The sequence below is a fragment of the Hesperophylax consimilis genome, chromosome 27 (assembly GCF_061612785.1).
Source record: "Hesperophylax consimilis isolate HC1 chromosome 27, BYU_Hcon_1.0, whole genome shotgun sequence".
Classification (NCBI taxonomy): Eukaryota; Metazoa; Arthropoda; class Insecta; order Trichoptera; family Limnephilidae; genus Hesperophylax; species Hesperophylax consimilis.
The window spans coordinates 24,501,884-24,522,901 of NC_142862.1; the positions used below are offsets into that span (position 1 = coordinate 24,501,884).

Sequence of the window (21,018 nt, forward strand, 5' to 3'; positions counted from 1 at the left end):
GAGTTCTTGGAGTGGGTCCCGGGTCCGAGTTCTTGGGTGCGGACTGGGTACTGGGCGACTACCGGGACGCACGGGTCCGGCCAAGGACTCGGCACTCGGACTCGGATAGAACCCGCGAAAGGAAATCCATTCGTGTCTTGTCGTGTTCCAGCTGATTGGGCTACGGCTAATGCGAGGCCGTAACGGATGTAGTATTAGGTTCCAAGTTCCAGATGATAATTTTAGCACACGCGTAAGCAGTAATAAATCAAATGTAGTAACATAAATTTCGGTTGTCGTTGAGAATTTGTCGTTTTCATAATCTCTGTCCATCGATATAGATAAAGGTACTTGGTCGAAGCCTCTATCAAATGAAACTCAGTAAAGGCGAGATGTTTTAAAAACAAAGTCAGGAAGTAGTTAGGTACAGCATTGAACTATTAAAATTTTAACAATTAACAACATGTTTTAATATCTATTTATTCCAGTCCATTTTTTTTTACTTTTACAATACATACACACTTTGTTCAATATATTATTGTAGGATTTGTGTATATTATATACTTGATTTGTATATTTTTCCTTTTGGTTTCACAAATATATACATATATATGTCTCAGGATCATTAAAAATAAACATTTGCCAGAAATTTGCCTTTCGAATGAACACTATTACGACATAGCTAAAAAATTTTAACAAAAGATAGCCATTTTAAATAAACAATTATTGAATAAAATAATCTTGGTACCTAATTTATCGCTTGTCTGAATCTTTCCAATACCAGTTGACAATCAGTTCCAATTTTTAAAATCAAAGCAAATCCATATTCTAGAGTTCATTGAACCAGAGTTACGGATACACAGACAGACACCACTGAAATTTGTATTTTTAATAACACAAAAAATAAAAATAGTGAACGATAATTAAAATAAAACTTTAAAATAATGTCAGTCGATATTATTATTTAACTAATTAGCTCATCGGTTTAGAAAAGCAACTCATAACCCCAAATAACTCCAATAAGTACTAGATATTAAACAATAAACAAAACATCCACTTACTGTAAAGCAGGTAAACAGAAGATGTCTTCACCACCAGAACTTACCACTCACTGCAGGACTCGCGAGGCCGGTGGTGGAGGGAGGCATTCGGGTTCGAGACCCCGAGTCCGAGTTTTCTGGGAGTTGTTGATTAGAGGCATTCGGGTCCGAGTCCAAGTCCTTAGAGGCATTCTCGGGTCCGGGTTCTCTGGGAGTCGTTGATTGGAGGCATTCGGGTCCGAGTCCCAGACCGAGTTCTCTGGGAGTGGTTGATTACGAAAAGGAGTGGGAGTAGGACCCGCTTCCCGCAAAGGACTCGGGCTCAAGGACTCAATCCGGCTGAACCTACACATCGCTAATGTGCATGGCTTGTAGCACCGGTAAGCCTTGTCGCCGTACCTTGCATGCGGTTGGCAATATCCAAGATTCTTTATAGGAGATTTGCCGCGAGACCTGGACCTGGGTCTCCAAGCGGTAGTTTGCCGAGGAGAACTTGTTGTTGGTTGGGAGTAATCTCTTCGACGTGGGCTTTGGTACCTGCGGCCACGGAAGTTGTGAGACTGGTCGTCGTTCTGATTGCTTTTCGACAATTTAAGTTGTTTCACTTCTTGGGTTAAAGAAACAATCTGGTCTTGTAGATTTTGTAGAATGGTGTTTAATGCTGATTCGGGATGCGACGGGCCTGGTTTGTGGGTTTCCTCCACCGCGCTGCATTCAGGTTTCTGATAGACCTCTAAAATTTTATCAGCGGCCGAAGCTAGCTGATCTATATCGTTGTCGGGGAGTGCTGATAGAATTGCTTGGGCGTGTTGAGGCAAGCGCTGCAGCCAAAGAGTCTTCACTATCGCACTTTTGTTAAGCATTGGTCCCGCCAATTCTACCATATGTCGTAGAAGTCCAGTGGGTTTTCTGTCTTCTAATTGGATTCCGGTGAGTAGACGGGTCAGGCGTTTTTCTTCCGAATCCTGCAGGCGCTCAATCAATGCAGTTTTTATTCGTACATATTTATCTTTAGGCGGTGGTTCGATTACTATATCACTAACCAATTGTAGTGTTTCGGAGTCCAATGCCGCGACGATTGTATTGTATTTGGTAAAGTCTTCCTTAATTCTGGAATTCGAAAATTGTGCTTCTGCCTGGGCAAACCACAAGGCTATGTTGGTTTTCCAGCAAGCTGGTAGGCGTACAGATACATGATGCACGTTTGCTTCCGAATGTCCTGCGCGTTGGTCTTCCATATTGTTCAACTTATCTTGAGAAATTGTTACAGGTTCTTGTAACGATGAAGGTATGTTTGTTTCTTCCGATGAGGTCATTTCCAATAATATGTTACGTAATACGTTATGCAAGACATAAAAAATCCAAAAAAAAAAACTAGAGAATACTGTGTAAGAATCTATTCCATCTACCGGATATCTTAGCAAGTTATTAGCGAGTTCGCGTTTGTATTGTATTTTAGTGAAGATGCAAACCGCGTCACGTAAGTTATTGTGAAATACCGATATGCAAATATGGCGCTATTATTATATAGTGCATCAATAATTTAAATTTGTTATTACAAAATAGTATGATGTTAAATTACCTCAAAGTAAGGTTTGGCAATTATTGGACAATAACCTTAATATTACTACAATAATGTACATTTAAAACATGATCATGTAGGTATGCTGAACAATTCATTGTTTTGCGAAATGGCAATAAGAAATCGTGATATAGGTTACTTGATTGAGATATGTGGGTAGGTTGGCTTGTTCAACTGCAGGTTGTCCACGTGGATTGTTGCCACGTAGGTTGTGATAAAGTGAGAAGATGTAGTTGATAATTTAAGTTTATTGCAAACACGTTACACTATTACACGATTTGAATATCAGAAGGATTTAGTAGGAATCAAGAAATGTCGACCGCCAAGGAAGATCAGAGAAACAGGAATGTTTGGTCGGTAACGAATTGGCAGCGAGCTCTGTTTCACGTCGGGTTGCCATCCGTGAAACAGTGTTTCCGTATTAAAATATTATTTTAGGCTGGCAGGCAGTTCTTGACCCCACAGAGTCGTATTACAAAAGTAGACGATAATTTTATAGTTGGGGTGTGGTGAGAACTATGTAAAAAATTTAATTCAAATATATGTATTGTTTTCAAAGATATTGTCATTTAAAACAAAATCCATTTTCTCGAATGGGATCCTTGTTTTATTTAGCCCGGTTGAAGTGTGTTAAAAAGGAAATTCAAAATACATAAATATATAATACGGAAATGCTCTTAAGGACATTAGAAGAAGGGTGGACGTAAGAACTGAAAGCGATGGTCGCTAATAAAAAGTTGTCCAAAGAAGTTAGCAGCCCACAACGGAGTGCTGATACCAACCCTGGTGCGTGGCAGCGAGGCATGAAACTGACAGAGGAAGAATGAAACTAGACTGAAAATGCCCTGTGAAAGATCACCATTCAGAATCAAAACGTTGCTTGACACCATTAGCCATGCTTGGTGACCATACTTCTTGGTGAAACTTCCCAACCTTCCTCTACCTTATCTCCTTCCCTTGAGCCTCACAACATCACCCAATTGGGGATGCCTTAGACAGTTGGGAGCAGTTGGAAGTTTTGTTGTATTCACATTTTGAAAAAAACAACAAAATAATCATTTCAGAAATATATTTTTATTGAAAATTACAAATGGGTTGCAATACATCAATTATTTATATCTATCGATATTACAATATAACTAAGTTTACTATGTACATTATTAAGGTATTAATTTTCTAAGTTAGGTGACAATGAAGGGCAGCTCGCTCCCAAGGTCAAATAGTCTTAGACCCCCAAAATTACGAGATGACAATAGTTCACGTAACATTTATTATATAAATCAAAACAACTGGTCCTAACTGAAATGTTCCATGAAATATTGGTGAGTGGCGAGTATTAGTAAATAGAAGCACAGCAGCGCCCCACCTTTGTTTCTACCTACACAACAAATACACAACTTTAATTGCATAGATGCTTTGGTAGGCGACAGTCAGCACGCCTCCTTGCCATATCTCCCATTCTTTGTATTATATATGACGAATTCAGAAGCTTTTGTAGGGCAAAGATGCAGCTTTCGTTCCATTATGAATATTATTTTTAATAATACTTGTAATATATTATATACAATATGAAGTTAAAGTTACCTGCTTAACACACTTCAGACGGGAAAGGTATTTCTACCCGTTTGGTCGATTGTTGCTTAAGGACGGGAAGGGTATTTTTACCTTTTACGCCGGCTTTATTTCAATGGCAGAAAAGAATCAATTATCCAATGTTTTTGTATGAATATTATATGCCAATCTATTTCTAAAGGTCCCAAATATATGTACATAATTATCAAATCGCAATACAATTCTTCTTTTTATATTTACATTCGAGTCTTTCGTGTACATCGATATTTCAACAAAGGGACCTTTATTATTGAATACCTGACAATTGATAAGCAATGCGTTTGATGAAGATTAACGAAATAAGTAATTTTTCGGTTGGTCATTTTATAGTTGGGTATGCTGAGCTAGTAAGTAGAAATTTTTATTAAAATATTTTCATTATTTTCGAAGATATAGCGATTTAAAACAAAGTAAAATAATTCACGCAGGACCTTTATTTTCGCCCGTCACCAGCGGTCCGCCAGCGCAAAAGATACCCGCCTGTAGTGAGTTAAGATGCGTTAAGGCGTATATCCAGCTCCAATAGTATATTATCCCTAAAGTTTCCGAAAAAAAAAATGTTTAAAAAAAATAAAATGTTCAAAAATTTAAATATATACATATATATATATTTTTTTTAAAGGTGGAATGAAACAAATGCAACTCCAACAAATTATAAATATCTGGATTTTAACCAATACAAATCCTATAATTTCTCAGCAGGGATAGAGAGAGAATTGAGTATCACACATTTCTATCCTGATAGCAGGTGTCTTCTTTTTCAAATTATCAAAATAAAATATAATAAAAAAATTCTCTAAAACTTAGACAGATAGGATCACTGAAGAAATAAACCTATGATGTGTGGTATTTATACATATATTTACCGATTTGAAAGAAAACTGGGGTCACCAGTTTTACGTAAGAGATAACTCCCAGGCATTAATAAAATGACAGGCCGTCAAAATTGAACATGTGTTCAAGAAATAAAAATCTGGCTGAATTCCGCTACACGCTTAATACGCTAAAAAAAATTATAAACAGCACTTGGTTTCGACTTAATTACTACAAGAAATAACTATTTATGTGGTGAGAGATGGTAAAAGATGCATTAAAGTTCTATTTTGTCTCAATCAAAGATAAGTTTGAAGGTTAGGAAATGCGCACAAATTATTAAAATAACCCAAACTAAACCCTAAAAACCTAAGTTCTGCGTGCTTACTTAAACCCCCGACCTAAATAGTTGTCTCAATTCGATATTTAAGTTGAAATCAAGTGTTGTTTTTTTAAAGAGCTTTTGCAAGCAGCGGAATTCGACAAGTTTACCGAAAAAAAAATTGATATTTGAAAAAGTTTCATCAACTTCACCAGAAGTAAGGAAAATTTAACTTAACTCAGGCACATGGATTTCTATCAGTTTATATCTTCAGTGAATATAATACACATAAAAAGGTTCTTAGTATGTCACGGCAGTTCGCTTGCGAACACGTATCAATGAAAAAGTGACGCATACGGGGCACCTAGCATCGAAACATCACACATTTAAAGAGCTCAAGTATAAAAAAGACCATCAAAAAAGTTATCATTTAAATATTTTTAACGTGACAGCCAAAATAGTAAATATCATATTTATAGTAAAAATGCTTAGCTAGAAAAACGATCAAGATATATTGCATAGTTTTTTAGGAATGCTCACTTATCGGTACTCCATTAAGTCATAAATAAGTTTTTGATATAAATTACTTGCATTATAATTAATTTAGTAGTAATTAATTTGTATTTCTACAATAACTTAAGACACGATTATTTGTGCAAAGAATTATTGCAGTTATTCTTCAGTTAGGATAATTACTAGTTAACTAGGTTTTTCTTTTAAATAACGTATTTACAAAAAATGTAATAATAAATAAGCTGACATAGTCCAGAAACACTTCGGCCGGGAAAGGTAGTTCTACCCGTTCAGTCGATTGATGCTTAACGGTGGGAAGGGTAGTTTTACCTTCTGCGCCGGCCTCATTTCAATGGCAGTGAAGATGCAATTATTCAATGTTTTTATATAACATTATATACCAACCTCTTTGTAAAGGTCCCAACTATAAGTACATAATTATCGAATCGTAATGCAAGTCTTCTTTTTGTATTTATCTTCGTGCCTTTCGTTTACATCGGTATTTCAACAAAAGGATAGTACATATATTATTTTTTGTTGTAATAATTCAATTCCTGGAATGAGGGTTTTATGACCGTGAAACCTGATTGAAATCTCTATCTCTGTTCCGCACCACTCAACTCCTATGTGCAAGCGAGCGAGAGATGTCAGGCGTATTTAAAGAAAGCAGGTATGGGCAAATACCGATAGGCGGACCGTAATAAACATATTACAAAGTTAACCACTCAGAACATTAGAACGTCAAAAGACGTAAATATGATAATAGCGGTCAAGAAATTAGAACGTCTTTTCACGTAAACGCGCGAGATTTTACAAAAATCGATTTATTTCCATCACTAGTATACGGATTGCCATGATTTAAAAAACAGAGTATCGATAATGAATAACGCTACGCGTCTGTATTCAAGAATATCTATGGAACGTAGAGGTGCATTATCTAAGCCAATTGGATCTGTCATCTCGTTCGTTCATAATTTATTGCGTTTCTAAATAATTTATTAAAAATATTTTAGTTTGGACGGTTAATATTTTGAGGTGACTTTTAGTTTTTAATTATATTTCTTCAATATATAAAGTGTTATTTCTTTATGATACTCAGAAAAAAGTACATTTTTCACGGCTTTAAAATAATGGTCAGCGATTTTTACATATTTTTGACGTTTTCATAAAATGTATATTTAGAAACGCAAATATTTACGTATAACAACACAATACGATAGTGAATTTCATAATCTTTCCAAAACATTTTTTAGAATGAGGCTACGTTTCCCAAAACGTGAGTTATGAAGCTTTTAGCAAAACTCGTAAATAACACAAAAATTTTCACGTTTTGACAGTTCTCAAAGGAACACACAGTAAATAAAAGTCTTTGTCTGAGAGGTTAATTAAATAATATCCATATTTCATTTAGTACTTTTATGGTGTGGGTATGTTGAGTTACTATTAGAAAATTTTATTAAAATATTTTAATTATTCGAAGATATAGCGATTTAAAGAAATTCGCGCGGGACCATTATTTTTGCCTGGAGACAGCGTAGCCCCAAATGTGTTAAGATCTGAGATACAAACGAACTTTTAAACTAGATTTTAAAATTCGATGCCCAATAAGATCATAATATAATCAAACCTGGAGGTACACGCCTGACATCTCTCATCAATATTAAGAAGCTATTGATCTATTTTGGTTCATTTCTTTGTTTAGCAAGATCTCAGGCACAATTCTTTTATTCACAGCACATTCTAAATTAATTTTGTTTAGTTGAACAACTGTGTGCGTGCGTGCGTGTGAGAGCTTACTACGCATGAAAGAAACAAAGTCATGTGACCGATTTGCGCTAGAAAGCAATATAAGTACAATAAATTCTTCTTGACCTTCAAATTTGTTAGATTTTGGGAACAATTAGGCTTATTTGTTCGTTTTTGGGAACAATTCATATGGTCTCATGGAAATCGTTGCATCTCCCTTACAGTGATGGTGAGAAATATGATTTAAACGGTGGGTCAGAAAGAGAAAACACCACGCTTTATATACAAATCTAGAAGTTTAAAATGTGCACCTTTATGAAACCATAGGCTCCGACTGCAATTTGAAAAAGAATTATGAAGCTTTGTGAATTTTTTACTATTTATTTTCATATTAAATGAAAAAAATGAGGTGACAATAATGTTTGTAATACATTTGTCTAATAAAGTGCACATCTTTTATTTTTTTTAGTCGTAGTTGCGACCATTATCGGGGGTTTATTCGGGGTTTTATTCTATTTTCATATTTTCATTGCGAATATGTAGTTGTTAAGGTTAAACATAAGGTATATTATAATCAATGCATTCCTAAAAATTATAAGACGAATTATTTGTTTGCGCCTGTACATGCAATATGAATACAAATAAATAGTTTTGTCCGTATAAAAACTCAATTCTTTCAAGAAAGACATATACATGCAATATTGTGCGCCCTTGAGGTGATTTTGCACACAAACGGCGCTATACAAATCATCCAAATATTATTATTATTATTGTATTGATGATTTAATCCAATATTGTATTTGAATACCTTTCTTGAAAGAATCGAGGTTTTACATGGACAAAATTATTTACAGTAGAACTCTGTTAATTTGAACCCCGATAATTCGAAATTTTCGCTAAAAAAAATCCTTAAAAAAAAAAATTCTTACAAAATGTTTTTTTAACCCATCGGAATGCTAATTTTTATTTGTGACATCTGTGAATACTTGAGAAGGATTATTACTGTGCATTATTGCACCCCGTATTTCCCCAAATTAAACACTTTTTATGCTTTTATATAGATTATAATTTTATTGTGAATTATCTAAGTATGTGGGAAAAGTTTTTGTCGTTCGAAAAAAGTGCAGCCCCCCAATCTTGGCGGCAGGTATGCCGATGGGTTAATTCGAAATTCTGTAACACGTAATTCAAAATGTATTTAAGTTGTTGTAAATCGTATTACATATTATTTTGTAAATCTAATTCGATTTACACAAGAATATCATATTATTTCGAATTTACTTTGAATATCTGAATTTGAAGGCCGGCCGAGAAAATCCGATTTACGCGGAAATATGTCGTATTTTTACAAATTTTAATCAAAGGGCCGGCTGTGAAATTTCGACTTCTGCAGAAAAATGTTGTATTTTTTATGAATTTATTTTGAATAACTGAACTTGAAAGGCCGACCGTCGCTAATCGGCTGCAAAAATTCGATTTACATGGAAATAAGTGGTATTATTACGAATCTACTCCGAAGAACCTATCCGAATTTAAAGGGGCGGCCGATTAACTTGATCAACAGGGATTTTTTTTTTTCTTAAAATTTTGAATTACGTTAGAATTTGTTAATTTGAAATCTGAATTTTGATGTCACATAGATTTTGAATTAACGGGGTTCTACTGTATTCATATTGCGTTTATACGGGTGCAAACAAATATTTTAAAGCATGTCTTGCAAAAAGCGAATGTTTCAAAAAATAATTAAATTAACGCCATCTATGAACGCGTAGATTATAACGTATGTTTAACCTTAAAATGATTATTTTAAACAAGATACAGTTTCCTTGGGATGTGACTGCGATGTGGCAAGCCAACAACAAACGCTAGAAAACTACTAATTAATAACACTGTTTCTGCGTAACTTCTTTTGCTTGTGGTCTAAAAATAAGTGTATATATTATATAAAAACCATTGTGTATTGCAGTAGAATATTTATTTATTAATGCCTCTTGTGATATCTGTGATGAAAATTTTAAAGTTTTCAAAGCAATATGTTTAGACAATATTATGTACATTAAAAAAGATGAACAAAAAAATAACAAAATATTGTTAATTGTATTTCAACTGCTGAATTCTACGGAGAAAAATGATTTTTGTGAAATCACTCATTCACAAAAGTTGTAAATAAACTTACATGTGTCGTTAAAATTAATTATTAATTTAATAAATAAAATCAATACATAATAAATTATGCGTAGCTCTTAGAATGAAAAAAAAGATGCCTAAAAAAAATATTTTTTTAATACAAAATTAAAACTAACTTATTATCAAGGTCACTTTATATAAATATAAACAGTTAACCTTATTTAAACAATTCAATTGTTTAATTATAGTTTTCTCGGTAAATATACACTGACACTGTTAATAAGCCCATTTTATTTTATAAACACTTTTGTATCAGTTAAATAATTATGAGAAGTGAGTATTTCAGTTTCCGGAAATGAAAAATAACCCATTTTAATAGTTTTTTTTCTCAAAATTAAAATTGATTGTTCACTTGGCGGCGTGGTACGGTCGAGTACCTGACTATTCAGATCTGGTCACAAAACACAGCTAAAATTCAAGCAACAGATGGAAACCTAAAATAGGTTCTTAGTTTGGGTTAAAAAAAAAAAAAAAAAATAAAAATAAATTAACTATTTCAAAAAATGGCGTGAAAAAAAAGCGTAAAATTATGCTTATATTTTTAAACAAAATTGCTATTAAAATGCATTATTTTCAGTTACTCAAATACATGGTCGTTTATCATTGATATCTAACTGATACAAAGTGTTTTTAAAACAAAATGTCCCACTTTTATGCATGTATTTACTGTTTTCTCTATCAAATTCATCATAAAAAAATAAAAACGATAAACTTAGTACACCAAAATTCGTAATCACTTCACTATGCAACAATATTATAATTGTTTAAAGTTATCAACACCTTTCTCGTGGTGACCTCCATCACGCATCAAATCAACAAAGGTTGACGGTTATTATAAAGAACGATTATTATTAAATGGACTAGTATTGTCCCTACATGGATAAAAAGTTGGGGAATGTGAAATTAACAATCAACATCACAGTTTAAAACTTTGAGTTTAAAACCTCGGGATCCATTATCCGAAAGCAATTTTATAGTCTATATCGACGTGTCCAAAGTACTCTTTCTACTAATCTGAATTTTTTTAGGAGCAAATTTTGGAGCAGTTTTCGGTGATCTGGTATCAAATAAAATTTGCAAAGCTTTGTGTTTGAAATTTCTAGACCAACATAACTTTTTAAGCTCTCAATGTAATTTTCATCAAGAAATATCCATGCATAGCAAAAAATAATAGCATATTGTATTTTTCCATGTTATTTCAATTAATTAATTAGAAAAAAAAAAAAAAAAACAGATTTGAAACCGAGAGTTTTTCTGAATATTCAGGAAAATTTATGGAATACAAAAACCGGTGGAAAATTTGTTTTAGTTAAAGAAGTTTCCATAGAGAGGTATACCTATGATTCATTTGCCGATAATGTAACGTGCGTCATTTACGAGAAGGGGAGAGGTTACAAGGGAGCTCTCAGCGGCAGGTAATTTACTTAGGACATGTCAATATATATGTACCTTTAACATGATTAAGTTTGGATTATTATGTGGTGTTGCGCTTTTTCCTTCTTTAGCCAACGTTTTGGACAACATCATTACATTGTCCATCATCAGGGTAGATTTATTTACTGCAAACTTCAGTTATTCAAATTTCTGTTATTCAAATTTTAGCTGATCAGTTGATTAGTTATTATAATTTCAGATGTTCAAACTTCAGTTTTCATCATCGTTATCCACACTGTTCTCTTCCTCATCTTCTTCATCATCTTCATACTCATCTTCGTGTCTGCTAACAAGAAGATTGCCATCATCATCTTCATCTTCATTAAAGCCAAAGCAATTCTCCATGTCCTGTTTGGTGTCGACCTGCTCCTTTATCACGGGTTTCTTTTCTTCGCCTTCCGTAATAGAATTTACGATTCGGACAGTCTCATGTCCGTCTTCTTCCAGTTGGATCATCTCGAAGACGACGTATCTTCCGTCTTCGTCGGAACCGTCCTCCCCTTCGAGAATGATCTCGGTCTCTTCCATATCTTCGAGATTTTTCACTTTCTGCTTCCGCCCGATCTTTAGCGCTAGATTCTCTTCGTGCACGTTAGATTCGGGATCATGCATGGCGAGATGACGAATCAAATTCCCTTGATGGATGAACTTACGTCCGCACTCTTCGCATTCGTGGTTTTTCGGACGTGGTTCTGGCGGAACGTAATCAGGGTTATGATAAAGGTTCTGATGTCTCTTAAGCAATTGCTTTTGACGGAACTTTTGATCGCATTCGTTGCATGTGAACGGCTTTTCGTTAGTGTGGATCAACATATGAGATGCTAGATGTAGCTGCGATATCGAAGCGTATGGACAAACGTCGCATTTGTAGGATTTTTCACCGTCATGAGTCCGGACGTGAACTTTATACGTGTATCTATCAGGGAAGCGTTTCCCACAGCGTTTGCATTCGAGCGGTTCGGAAGCGGTGTGGAGTTTGCGAATGTGGCCGCGAAGGTCGGCTTTACGGCCGCACTTGGCGGGGCAAAGGGCGCACTGGAAGGTCGGCTTTCTGTCCGGGTAGTGAGTGAGGCGGTGGGCCTTTAAGGAGTTGGATTGACTGAAGGCGGCTACGCACAGATCGCAAGAGTAGGGACGCTCACCAGTGTGGACCTGAAATGTTATGTTTTTATTTAAGAATACAATAATGCATAATGTGTGCAAGATTGGAGATAAAGAAGGGATTGTTACAAAACAATTTAAAATCATCATATTGCACGCTGTTTCTAACATCTCTCTTTCAAACACCTTGACTGAGAACATACTTCATTAACTCATTGTGAATAAATACTCTGTTCATCCTAGACACGAGAGACTGTAGATCTTCCGTACTATTAGAAATCAGAAGTATCAGCATACAATCGGTAACATACTTTCAGATTACTCAATTTCGCACCCAATCCCACCTCTTTCAATTCTTGCATACAAATTATCCAAGCGTACATTGAATAATCATGGTGAGATTACGTCTTTAAATTGATAAATAAATTAAGTCTTGCTCAACACCTTTTTCAGATATCAAATAAATGGTTAACTGATAAAACAGTAACAAAAAAGTGACAAAACAGAACATAATGAAAATTTGACGAATGACAAAAATTTTAATTTTTTACTATGTACCGTAAACAAAAGCGGAAGATGTTGCTTGTGCAATGATGGAGGACCTAGCCAGTCGAGAAATTGAACCCAAGGAACCCGATGCATTAAGTCAGCTTAGCTACCAACTGGTTGAAATAATAGGTTGGGTGTATGTTTTTTTTTCTTCACTTTTCTTAAATTTTCTCTAACATTCTGTTTTGCATGAAACCCATATAAATTATTATATATCTGGGGGTAATGCTAGAAGTACCTATGTCAGTTTATCATTTTGATTTAGGTACCAGAAATTACTCTATAATGTCCATTTGAATGCTTTGAATACTTATGTCAGGTGCTTTAGATTGATGAAATAGTGACCTATCTCATATAGAAGTTGAAATATTTTAAATATGATTTAAGATTTTCACGGCCAAAAGTATTTTTGCTATTTGTTTTTGGGGTGTTATGCCGTGTTGCGCTAACTCCTTCTTTAGCCAACGTTTCGGACAGCATTGCAGTGTCCATCATCAGGGCAGATGTGTTATCTGGATATCAGATAATATATCATATATTGGTCAACATTTTTTTCACCAAGAAATCGACAAACGACCTTCATTCCTGGGTGATTTACAAATTTGACAAAGGAACTTCTAGCATTAAGCCCCGGATATTATTACCACGATAAAAGTACTTGTTAAACCGACCCTGATATGTCTCTTAAGCTTGAAGGTATCGGGAGATGCATAGGTGCAGTGCGGGCACTGGTAGGGGCGCTCGCCAGAGTGGCACCGTTGATGGCGACGCAGCTTGCTGTACTCGACGGCTGCGTAGTCGCATTCGGTGCACTTGTGCGGGCGCACCTTGGTGTGGCGGTAGCGCATGTGGCGATGTAGCTCGCCCGTGGTGGCAAAGGCCGCCGGGCAATGCTCACAGTCGTGCGGCCGCAGCCCCGAGTGAGTGTTTTCATGGTTGTTCAGAGCCACCGTGGACCTGCAACATTTTAGAATACATTACAAATGGAATGCAATACAAATGGAATGCAATACAAATGGAATGCAATACAAATGGAATGCAATACAAATGGAATGCAATACAAATGGAATGCAATACAAATGGAATGCAAAACAAATGGAATGCAATACAAATTGAATATCTACATCAGTCCCAGAAAGAGGTTGTAAGTGACATCATAGTTCTAGTATCTTCTGTCCTTTTCATTTTCATTCAAGACGTGTGAGAGGGAAGAGAATGAAGGAAGAGAATGGGAAAATGAAGTGCATTACAAACGGAATATATTACAAATAAAGTATTTTACAAATGGATTCATTACAAATGGAATACATTACAAATGGAATACATTCCAAATGGAATACATAACAAATAGAATACATTACATATGGAATACATTAAAAATGGAATACGTTACAAATGGAATATGTTACAAATGGAATACATTACATATGGAATGCGTTACAAATGGAATGCATTACAAATGGATTACATTACAAATATAATACATTGCGGGTGGTCCATTTCATAGATTCTCCCATCTTTACACATTTCTGGTGGGTATATTTTGCCCTATCGCAGGGGGAAAATAAAAGTCCCGCGTGAATTTCTTTCATTTGTTTTAAATTGCTATATCATCGAAAATAATTAAAATATTTTAATAAAAATTTATACGTAGTAACTAACCAAGCTATAAAAGTACTATACTTTTGTTGAAATACCGATGTAAACGAAAGGAACGAAGATAAATATAGAAAGAAGACTTGCATTACGATTCGATAATTATGTACATATAGTTGGGACCTTTACAAAGAGATTGGGATATAATATTCATATAAAAAGATTGAATAATTCCATCTTTTCTGCCATTAAAATGAGGCCGGCGCAAAAGGTAGAACTACCCTTCCCGCCATTAAGCATCAATCGACCGAACGGGTAGAACTACCTTTCCCGCCCGAAATCTGTTAACAAATGGAATACAATATTTAGTGCACAGGTTGGGTACGTATGCAGTCCTAGTTCGACCAGGATTTCAACGGAGATGCACTGAGGAACAAGCATCATTGATCCTTTCGGTGCCGGTGTTGGGAAATTTGCCAAACGCGTGCCAGATATTTCTCACACGAGAATGGGTCGCTTATATGGGCATAACCCAATAATCTTTCGAGTAAAAAAATATTTGAGCAACAAACCTAAATCCTTTCGCACACACGCTGCACTTGTGCGGCCTCTCGTCCGAGTGGATCCTTATGTGCCGGGAGAGCAGAAACCTCTTGGTATTGCTATAGTTACACATGGAGCACTGAAATATCTTGCTGCCTTTCCCGGCCGGCACCTTCACCTTCAGAACCTGAGACTTGTCATCTTCCTGTTCCGGGTCGACTTCGACATCGTCCGCACTGTTCTCATCTTCGAAATCGTAGATCGTTATGTTGTTTTCCACTTCTTGTTCGTTCGGAACTTCGTTTTCTTCTTGAACGATGTAGACGTAGCTCAGTTCCTCGTTGGTGCCTTCTTCGAAGTTCTCGTCTTGTTCGGCGATCACCACTTCTTCCTGCATCTTCTCTTCATATTCCACATTGTCCGCATTCGCCGGCTGGAAGTAGAACTGTCCGTCTTCGTCGACGAAATACGTCCCCTGTTCTTCTGTCTCGTTCTGCTCCTCGAGTTGCGATATTTCCAACAGGGTTTCGTCATTTTCTTCCAATTCTTTATTGAATGTGTCTATGTATTTTTGAATTTCGAGTGTTGTTTCGTTAGATTCCTTTTTGATTGACTTTACACTTGCGTTCGCCATTTTTAATGACTTTTAAGAACAGCGATTACACAAAACTTTTATTATCAAACACAAATAATATATTGTGATAATATTTGTTTATTCAAAAATGTTCACACAGGTTTATAATTAAATGTCTAAAAAACAGTCTATTACAACACTTATTAGAAAGTATAAGGAATATTATATTATTTTTAGAATGTTCTTACTGATTATACTTGAATCACTTGGATAATTAGAGTTATTAGTGGATCATTTTCTCTTGAATTCTTCCCATCTCTACCAGCAAGGTGACCCACTGTTCGTTGATCTGTTTGACCTGAACGTAGTTGGTAGTCATGGTGTTCAGATCATTCTTGACACACCGTACGGCTTCTAGGAACTTGATGAGAGTTTCACGTGTCTTTTGGAGAGCGAATAACTCAATGCGAAGATCTCGTATGTCTGTTTCCTGAAAAATAAAAAGTTAATGATAACTGAGAGTTCAAAGATTCTGTAGGTCCCAAAGACCTTGATGGGCTGTTTATGTGAATATGACCGTTCAAGTGTCCTAGTGGACGCGACCCATTAAGAAACGACCGAGTAAGAGGTGAACCAACTGCGTGGAAGAGAATTGGAGCAGAATTGGAAGGAAAATAACACTTTTGGATCACTGGATTTTACCATATTTTACTCCCCTGACGTAAATAGTTGCTTCTTAAGATGAATCCAATTGTATCAGTCTGATATATCCTATTGAAATCTCGGTACCGATTTTTTCAATTTTCATGAGATAGATGTCTCAAGGGATAAGTACTTTTAGAAACATCAAAATAAGGCAGGTAGAGAAGGTCGCAGTTCCTAGTACCATTTTCATAGTAAATGGTGAAATATATGGTCAAATTTCCGTATCCCGCTTACTCCTAAATATGCAATCATTGAAATAACACTTCGTTTCAGCTTAATTAGGACAAGAAACATTATGAACATCGGGGAGATGGAAAAACATGCAAAAAATAGGATATTAGGTTATTGATAATTTGAAACGAGACCTTCCGGCAAAATCAAACATGTCATCAAAACATGTGAAATTGTGAAGTTTGATTGAAAAAAGTAACTATAAGGCATCTTTTACAGTCTCCCCAATGTAAATAGTTGAAATGAAATGTTATTCAAACAATTTATGCGTATTATGAGGTAAGCGGAGTACGGAAATTTTACCAAATGCACAAATCACAATCAGTGCAATTGAAGTAAAAAATCAATGGCCTAGTTAATAATGCATATTTTAAAGGGGTCAATCCTAAATAATTGTTGTATATTGTAAGATAAAGAAACTTTATTACAACTTTGAGGATATAAGATGGTGCTTCGATCCAGAAAACGATAAATTGAATGTATGCTTGATGTTTTTATTGACATAAAACTTTCGCAGGTCAAGAAATGTCAAGGTCCCTGATTATGAGCATAATGTATGGATGTGGAGAAAACTAATAGAATACCAGGACGAAGATTTGTGGCAATCCATCTTCTCTGGTTACTTTTACTTGAAGGTGGTATGAAATGCAAAGTCACTGAACTGAACACACTTGATCAATAATTTGTAATTTTCGTCAAAAACGATTGCACTGTTTTAAAAACATTGAATGCACATTAAAAATGCTTAAATTAAAGTTAATAAATTACAACAAGATACGGTGTTTGGAAGAAACAGTTTTTTTTTTGACGTTTACCGTTTTGTCTCAAAGATAGCCCAGATTAGTCATTTCATTAGAAAGTGGGTGACAATAAAGGGCAAATAAAATATGATTGTAACGCAAATATATACCAATTTAATGTTTCACACGCTTCCAATTGAAAAAATGAACAAATAAGTGTCGAAAATTGATTATGAATTTCAACCGATCGACGAGCTGATTGAATTTATAATTTAGAACGCGATGACATAAGGTCCAATGCAATGAAGCCATTACGAACTTACTTCTTTCCCGTTGGAGAATTTAGACACGCTGCTCATAGCCATTTTAGAAGTATTCACCGAAATTTCCTATATTTTGATAACTTAAATCACTAGTGCACGAAAATATCTATAATTCCCGCGCAAGCGCCAAAATGATAAACTAAAAAATGTCTTGTGGCTTTACAAAATGGTCTGCAGATGGAGATGGAGTGTAGTTCGAAAATACCCGTTGGTAAAGATGGCCTCCGCCGCGCGACGCATCCATTGCCATTCTGAACAGGCTTATGGCCACACTGCCAACAAATAAATATCATGATGGGGCAAATTTGAACTATTTCAAAAATTTTGAGGGTGCAAGCACACAAAGCTAAAGTTTCCTATCCCCTGTACTTGTAATCGAGCAAAATCTATTTTTACCAATGTATTGATGGGTAAGTAACTTTGAAATTCTTAACTTGGCTATCTGTTTCCTTTTTTGTTTGTTCTACTTAACCTTACTTTTTCTATTTGTGTACTGTTTTGTATGGGAAACTTATAATTATGATATTTTTTATTTGTGTACTGTTTCGTACGTGAAACTTATAATTTTTATATCAAAATACTCATGTAAAATTGTACCTATTAACTCCCACCTATGTATTGTAAGTTCCTCTCATCCTACAATGAGTTTTGTAACTTATCGAGATTGCTCTAACAAGAATTTTAAAAAAACCACAACTTATGGGAAAGGAACAAAACAACCGCAAATGGCAAAAAAATCTTCTTGTAGTTGATTTGTTTCTTTTTCGTAATTCGTGGCTCGGTGCGCAAATGTACTATTAGATGCCTAGATAATACCACTCACAGATGTCAATTTTACACTTTTTTTTGAGGCAGTACGTCACCCACTACAGCGCTTTGCATTGCATGTGACAAGGACAAGTGTATTTCCACTGTGTTTCTAAAGCATCCATTTCCATAGAAAGTGTATGGATTGTAATTAATTAGTCCAGATAACTTAATGCGTTGCTTACGTACGTACGCAGTATGTTATGGTTCTTACCTTTATCTTATCAGTGCCCACAATTATTGTGTAGAAATATATAGAGGACAAATGTTTTTGAAATATACCTGATTTTTATGTACAAAAAATGTATTTTTTACCTGTTTTTTAAAAGATTATCTTCTATTTATATACACTGTTCCCAAGGTTCTTAGAAAATATATATGGAACATATAATTTTTCTAAGAACCTTGTGACATCTTGTTATATTCCAATATGAACAGGAAATTATAAAAGATTCTTTTTTTATGTGAAATCGTAATGTTTATTTAAGAAGGTAGATATTTAAGTACCTACTTACAAATATTATGATTTCAGGGGAAATTTTGGTCGTAATTAGATATATATCTTTTTGGACGCGAGGTCTGCTAAACTAAATAAAACATGAGTATATATGCATCTCAAATTTTATATTATGTACTTCTATTTCATCATTAGAATATATTATATTTGTGCATAGAATAATAGGTACATTCATACAAAAAAAAATAACAAATAAATAAATTATTATGTGGAAGCAATTTGATTATTATTATCTCAAAGGCAGTTTGTATAGATTAAAATGTGGTATTTATAGAGACATATACATTACATATTATTTAGACGAAATTAAATATTTGTTTACATAAAATTGATACAAGCACTACAATTTTTATTCAAAGGTTTTGGTGGGAAAGCGGAAAGACCGTGCGCAGGAACGAATACCTGTGATAAAAAAGAATTTAACTGGCAGCATTTTAAGCGACTAGAAAAATGCGCGCCTGCGCACTCCCCATATGAGGCCGAACTGAGCAACGATAGGAACGCGATGCCGCCATTTTGACAGTTGTTTGTCTTTTGTGTATTCTTTAACTTTTTTGGAATTTTGCATAAACGGCAGGTGGCCAGTTGATTCTTATGCATATAATGTAACAGCTACAGGTAATTACATTTCATTTTATACTTGTTCCTCGCATTTCCCCCGTATTTTCCGTGGTACCTTTCCTATATCGAACGCTAAGTACAGAAATAAAAATACTTCCGAATGCCGTATAAAACGTTGATTTTCTCATTGAAAACGACGAAATATCGGCTTTTTTCGAGTAATTTTGTGATTGTGGTGCAAATACGAACGCGTTATCTTATATTTTTGGTACTTTTTCGAGTAAAAACAGTGCATTTTAAAGGCGGGAACGGGGCTAAACATAGACTTAAAAAAAAACAATATGGATTCATGTTAAATTTTCTGGTGAAACAATGTTTGTGGGTCTTCTATAACTTGTGTTTATAAATTAAACTGTTTATCCGTGGACATAAACGCCTTTTCTTCATTCGAACTTCACTATTCATAAGGGGGTGTGTTTGCGAAAAATGTTTATAAAAAAAATGTCAACATTCACACATGCTATTATGCCGTCTCGTAATAAATATAAACATTAAATAATAGGTAAGTTTATCTGCCATAAAAACCATACTACCATCAATTTGTCAAATTGCTACAAGATTTAAAATTATTTTTTATTAATTGTTTTCTGCTGCATAACTATCTTTTAATTTAATTCCACATCTTTCATATATAAATATGAATCTGAAACTTGGATTCACGCCATGTCAAGAGTCATAATAACAGCAGAGTACACAATTAAAGACAATGTTTATATGAATGTGAATGTGGCAAGGAGGAGTACCAAGACAGAGTTGTGAGGCGGTTTATCGTCTCTGCCTACCCCTGTGTTGTTAGTTAATTAGATATTGGCCCTGTTAAAAATAATTTATTTTGTTTTGCAATGAATTGAACATAAAGCAATACCTACACTTATCTTCCATGATGCTTATATATCAACAGTCTATTTTATAGAAACTAAAAGTAGGCATACCATAGTAATGTATCTACCCGTTAAATAAACTAAAAGTAGGCATAACATAGTAATATACCTATTTTGTTTTGCAATCAATTGAACGTAAAGCAATACCTACACTTATCTTTCATCATGCTTATATATCAACAGTCTATTTTATAGAAACTAAAAGTAGGCATACCATAGTAATGTATCTACTAGTTAAATAAACTAAAAGTAGGCATAACATAGTAATATACCTATTTTGTTTTGCAATCAATTGAACGTAAAGCAATACCTACACTTATCTTTCATCATGCTTATATATCAACAGTCTATTTTATAGAAACTAAAAGTAGGCATACCATAGTAATGTATCTACTAGTTAAATAAACTAAAAGTAGGCATAACATAGTAATATACCTATTTTGTTTTGCAATCAATTGAACGTAAAGCAATACCTACACTTATCTTTCATGATGCTTATATATCAACAGTCTATTTTTTTATAGAAACTAAAAGTAGGCATAACATAGTACCTATTTTGTTTTGCAATGAATTGAACATAAAGCAATAACAATTTATTCCAGA

At 34.6% G+C, this 21,018-nt stretch overlaps 2 protein-coding genes across 2 annotated transcripts in view; one reads left to right on the plus strand and one right to left on the minus strand.

Annotated features, from left to right (window-relative positions):
• Window positions 1–9,788: 9,788 nt before the first annotated feature.
• Window positions 9,789–17,772, minus strand: LOC149410810 (uncharacterized). Its single transcript, XM_089647814.1, has 4 exons — window positions 17,590–17,772; window positions 15,046–16,080; window positions 13,549–13,834; window positions 9,789–12,379 (listed from the first exon to the last, which is right to left on the minus strand). The coding sequence occupies exons 2-4, from the start codon at window positions 15,648–15,650 to the stop codon at window positions 11,438–11,440; spliced, it is 1,833 nt and encodes a 610-aa protein (XP_089503940.1). The 5' UTR covers window positions 15,651–16,080; window positions 17,590–17,772; the 3' UTR covers window positions 9,789–11,437.
• A 1,621-nt stretch (window positions 17,773–19,393) lies between these two features.
• The window catches only part of LOC149410811 (uncharacterized), a 37,287-nt gene continuing 35,662 nt past the window's right edge, over window positions 19,394–21,018 (plus strand). Inside the window, exon 1 of the mRNA XM_089647813.1 lies at window positions 19,394–19,531. The gene's annotated coding sequence lies outside the window, so the exon portion shown is untranslated. The remainder of the gene's footprint in view (window positions 19,532–21,018) is intronic.

What these genes read in the sequence shown, in the direction of transcription:
- LOC149410810 (XM_089647814.1), bottom strand. Translation starts at nt 15,650, where the DNA reads ATGGCGAACGCAAGTGTAAAGTCAATCAAAAAGGAATCTAACGAAACA. An exon ending in GTGTGTGCGAAAGGATTTAG is followed by an intron (nt 13,835 to 15,045) that starts GTTTGTTGCTCA and finishes AAAATGTTGCAG; the next exon opens with GTCCACGGTGGCTCTGAACA. An exon ending in AGCTTAAGAGACATATCAGG is followed by an intron (nt 12,380 to 13,548) that starts GTCGGTTTAACA and finishes ATAACATTTCAG; the next exon opens with GTCCACACTGGTGAGCGTCC.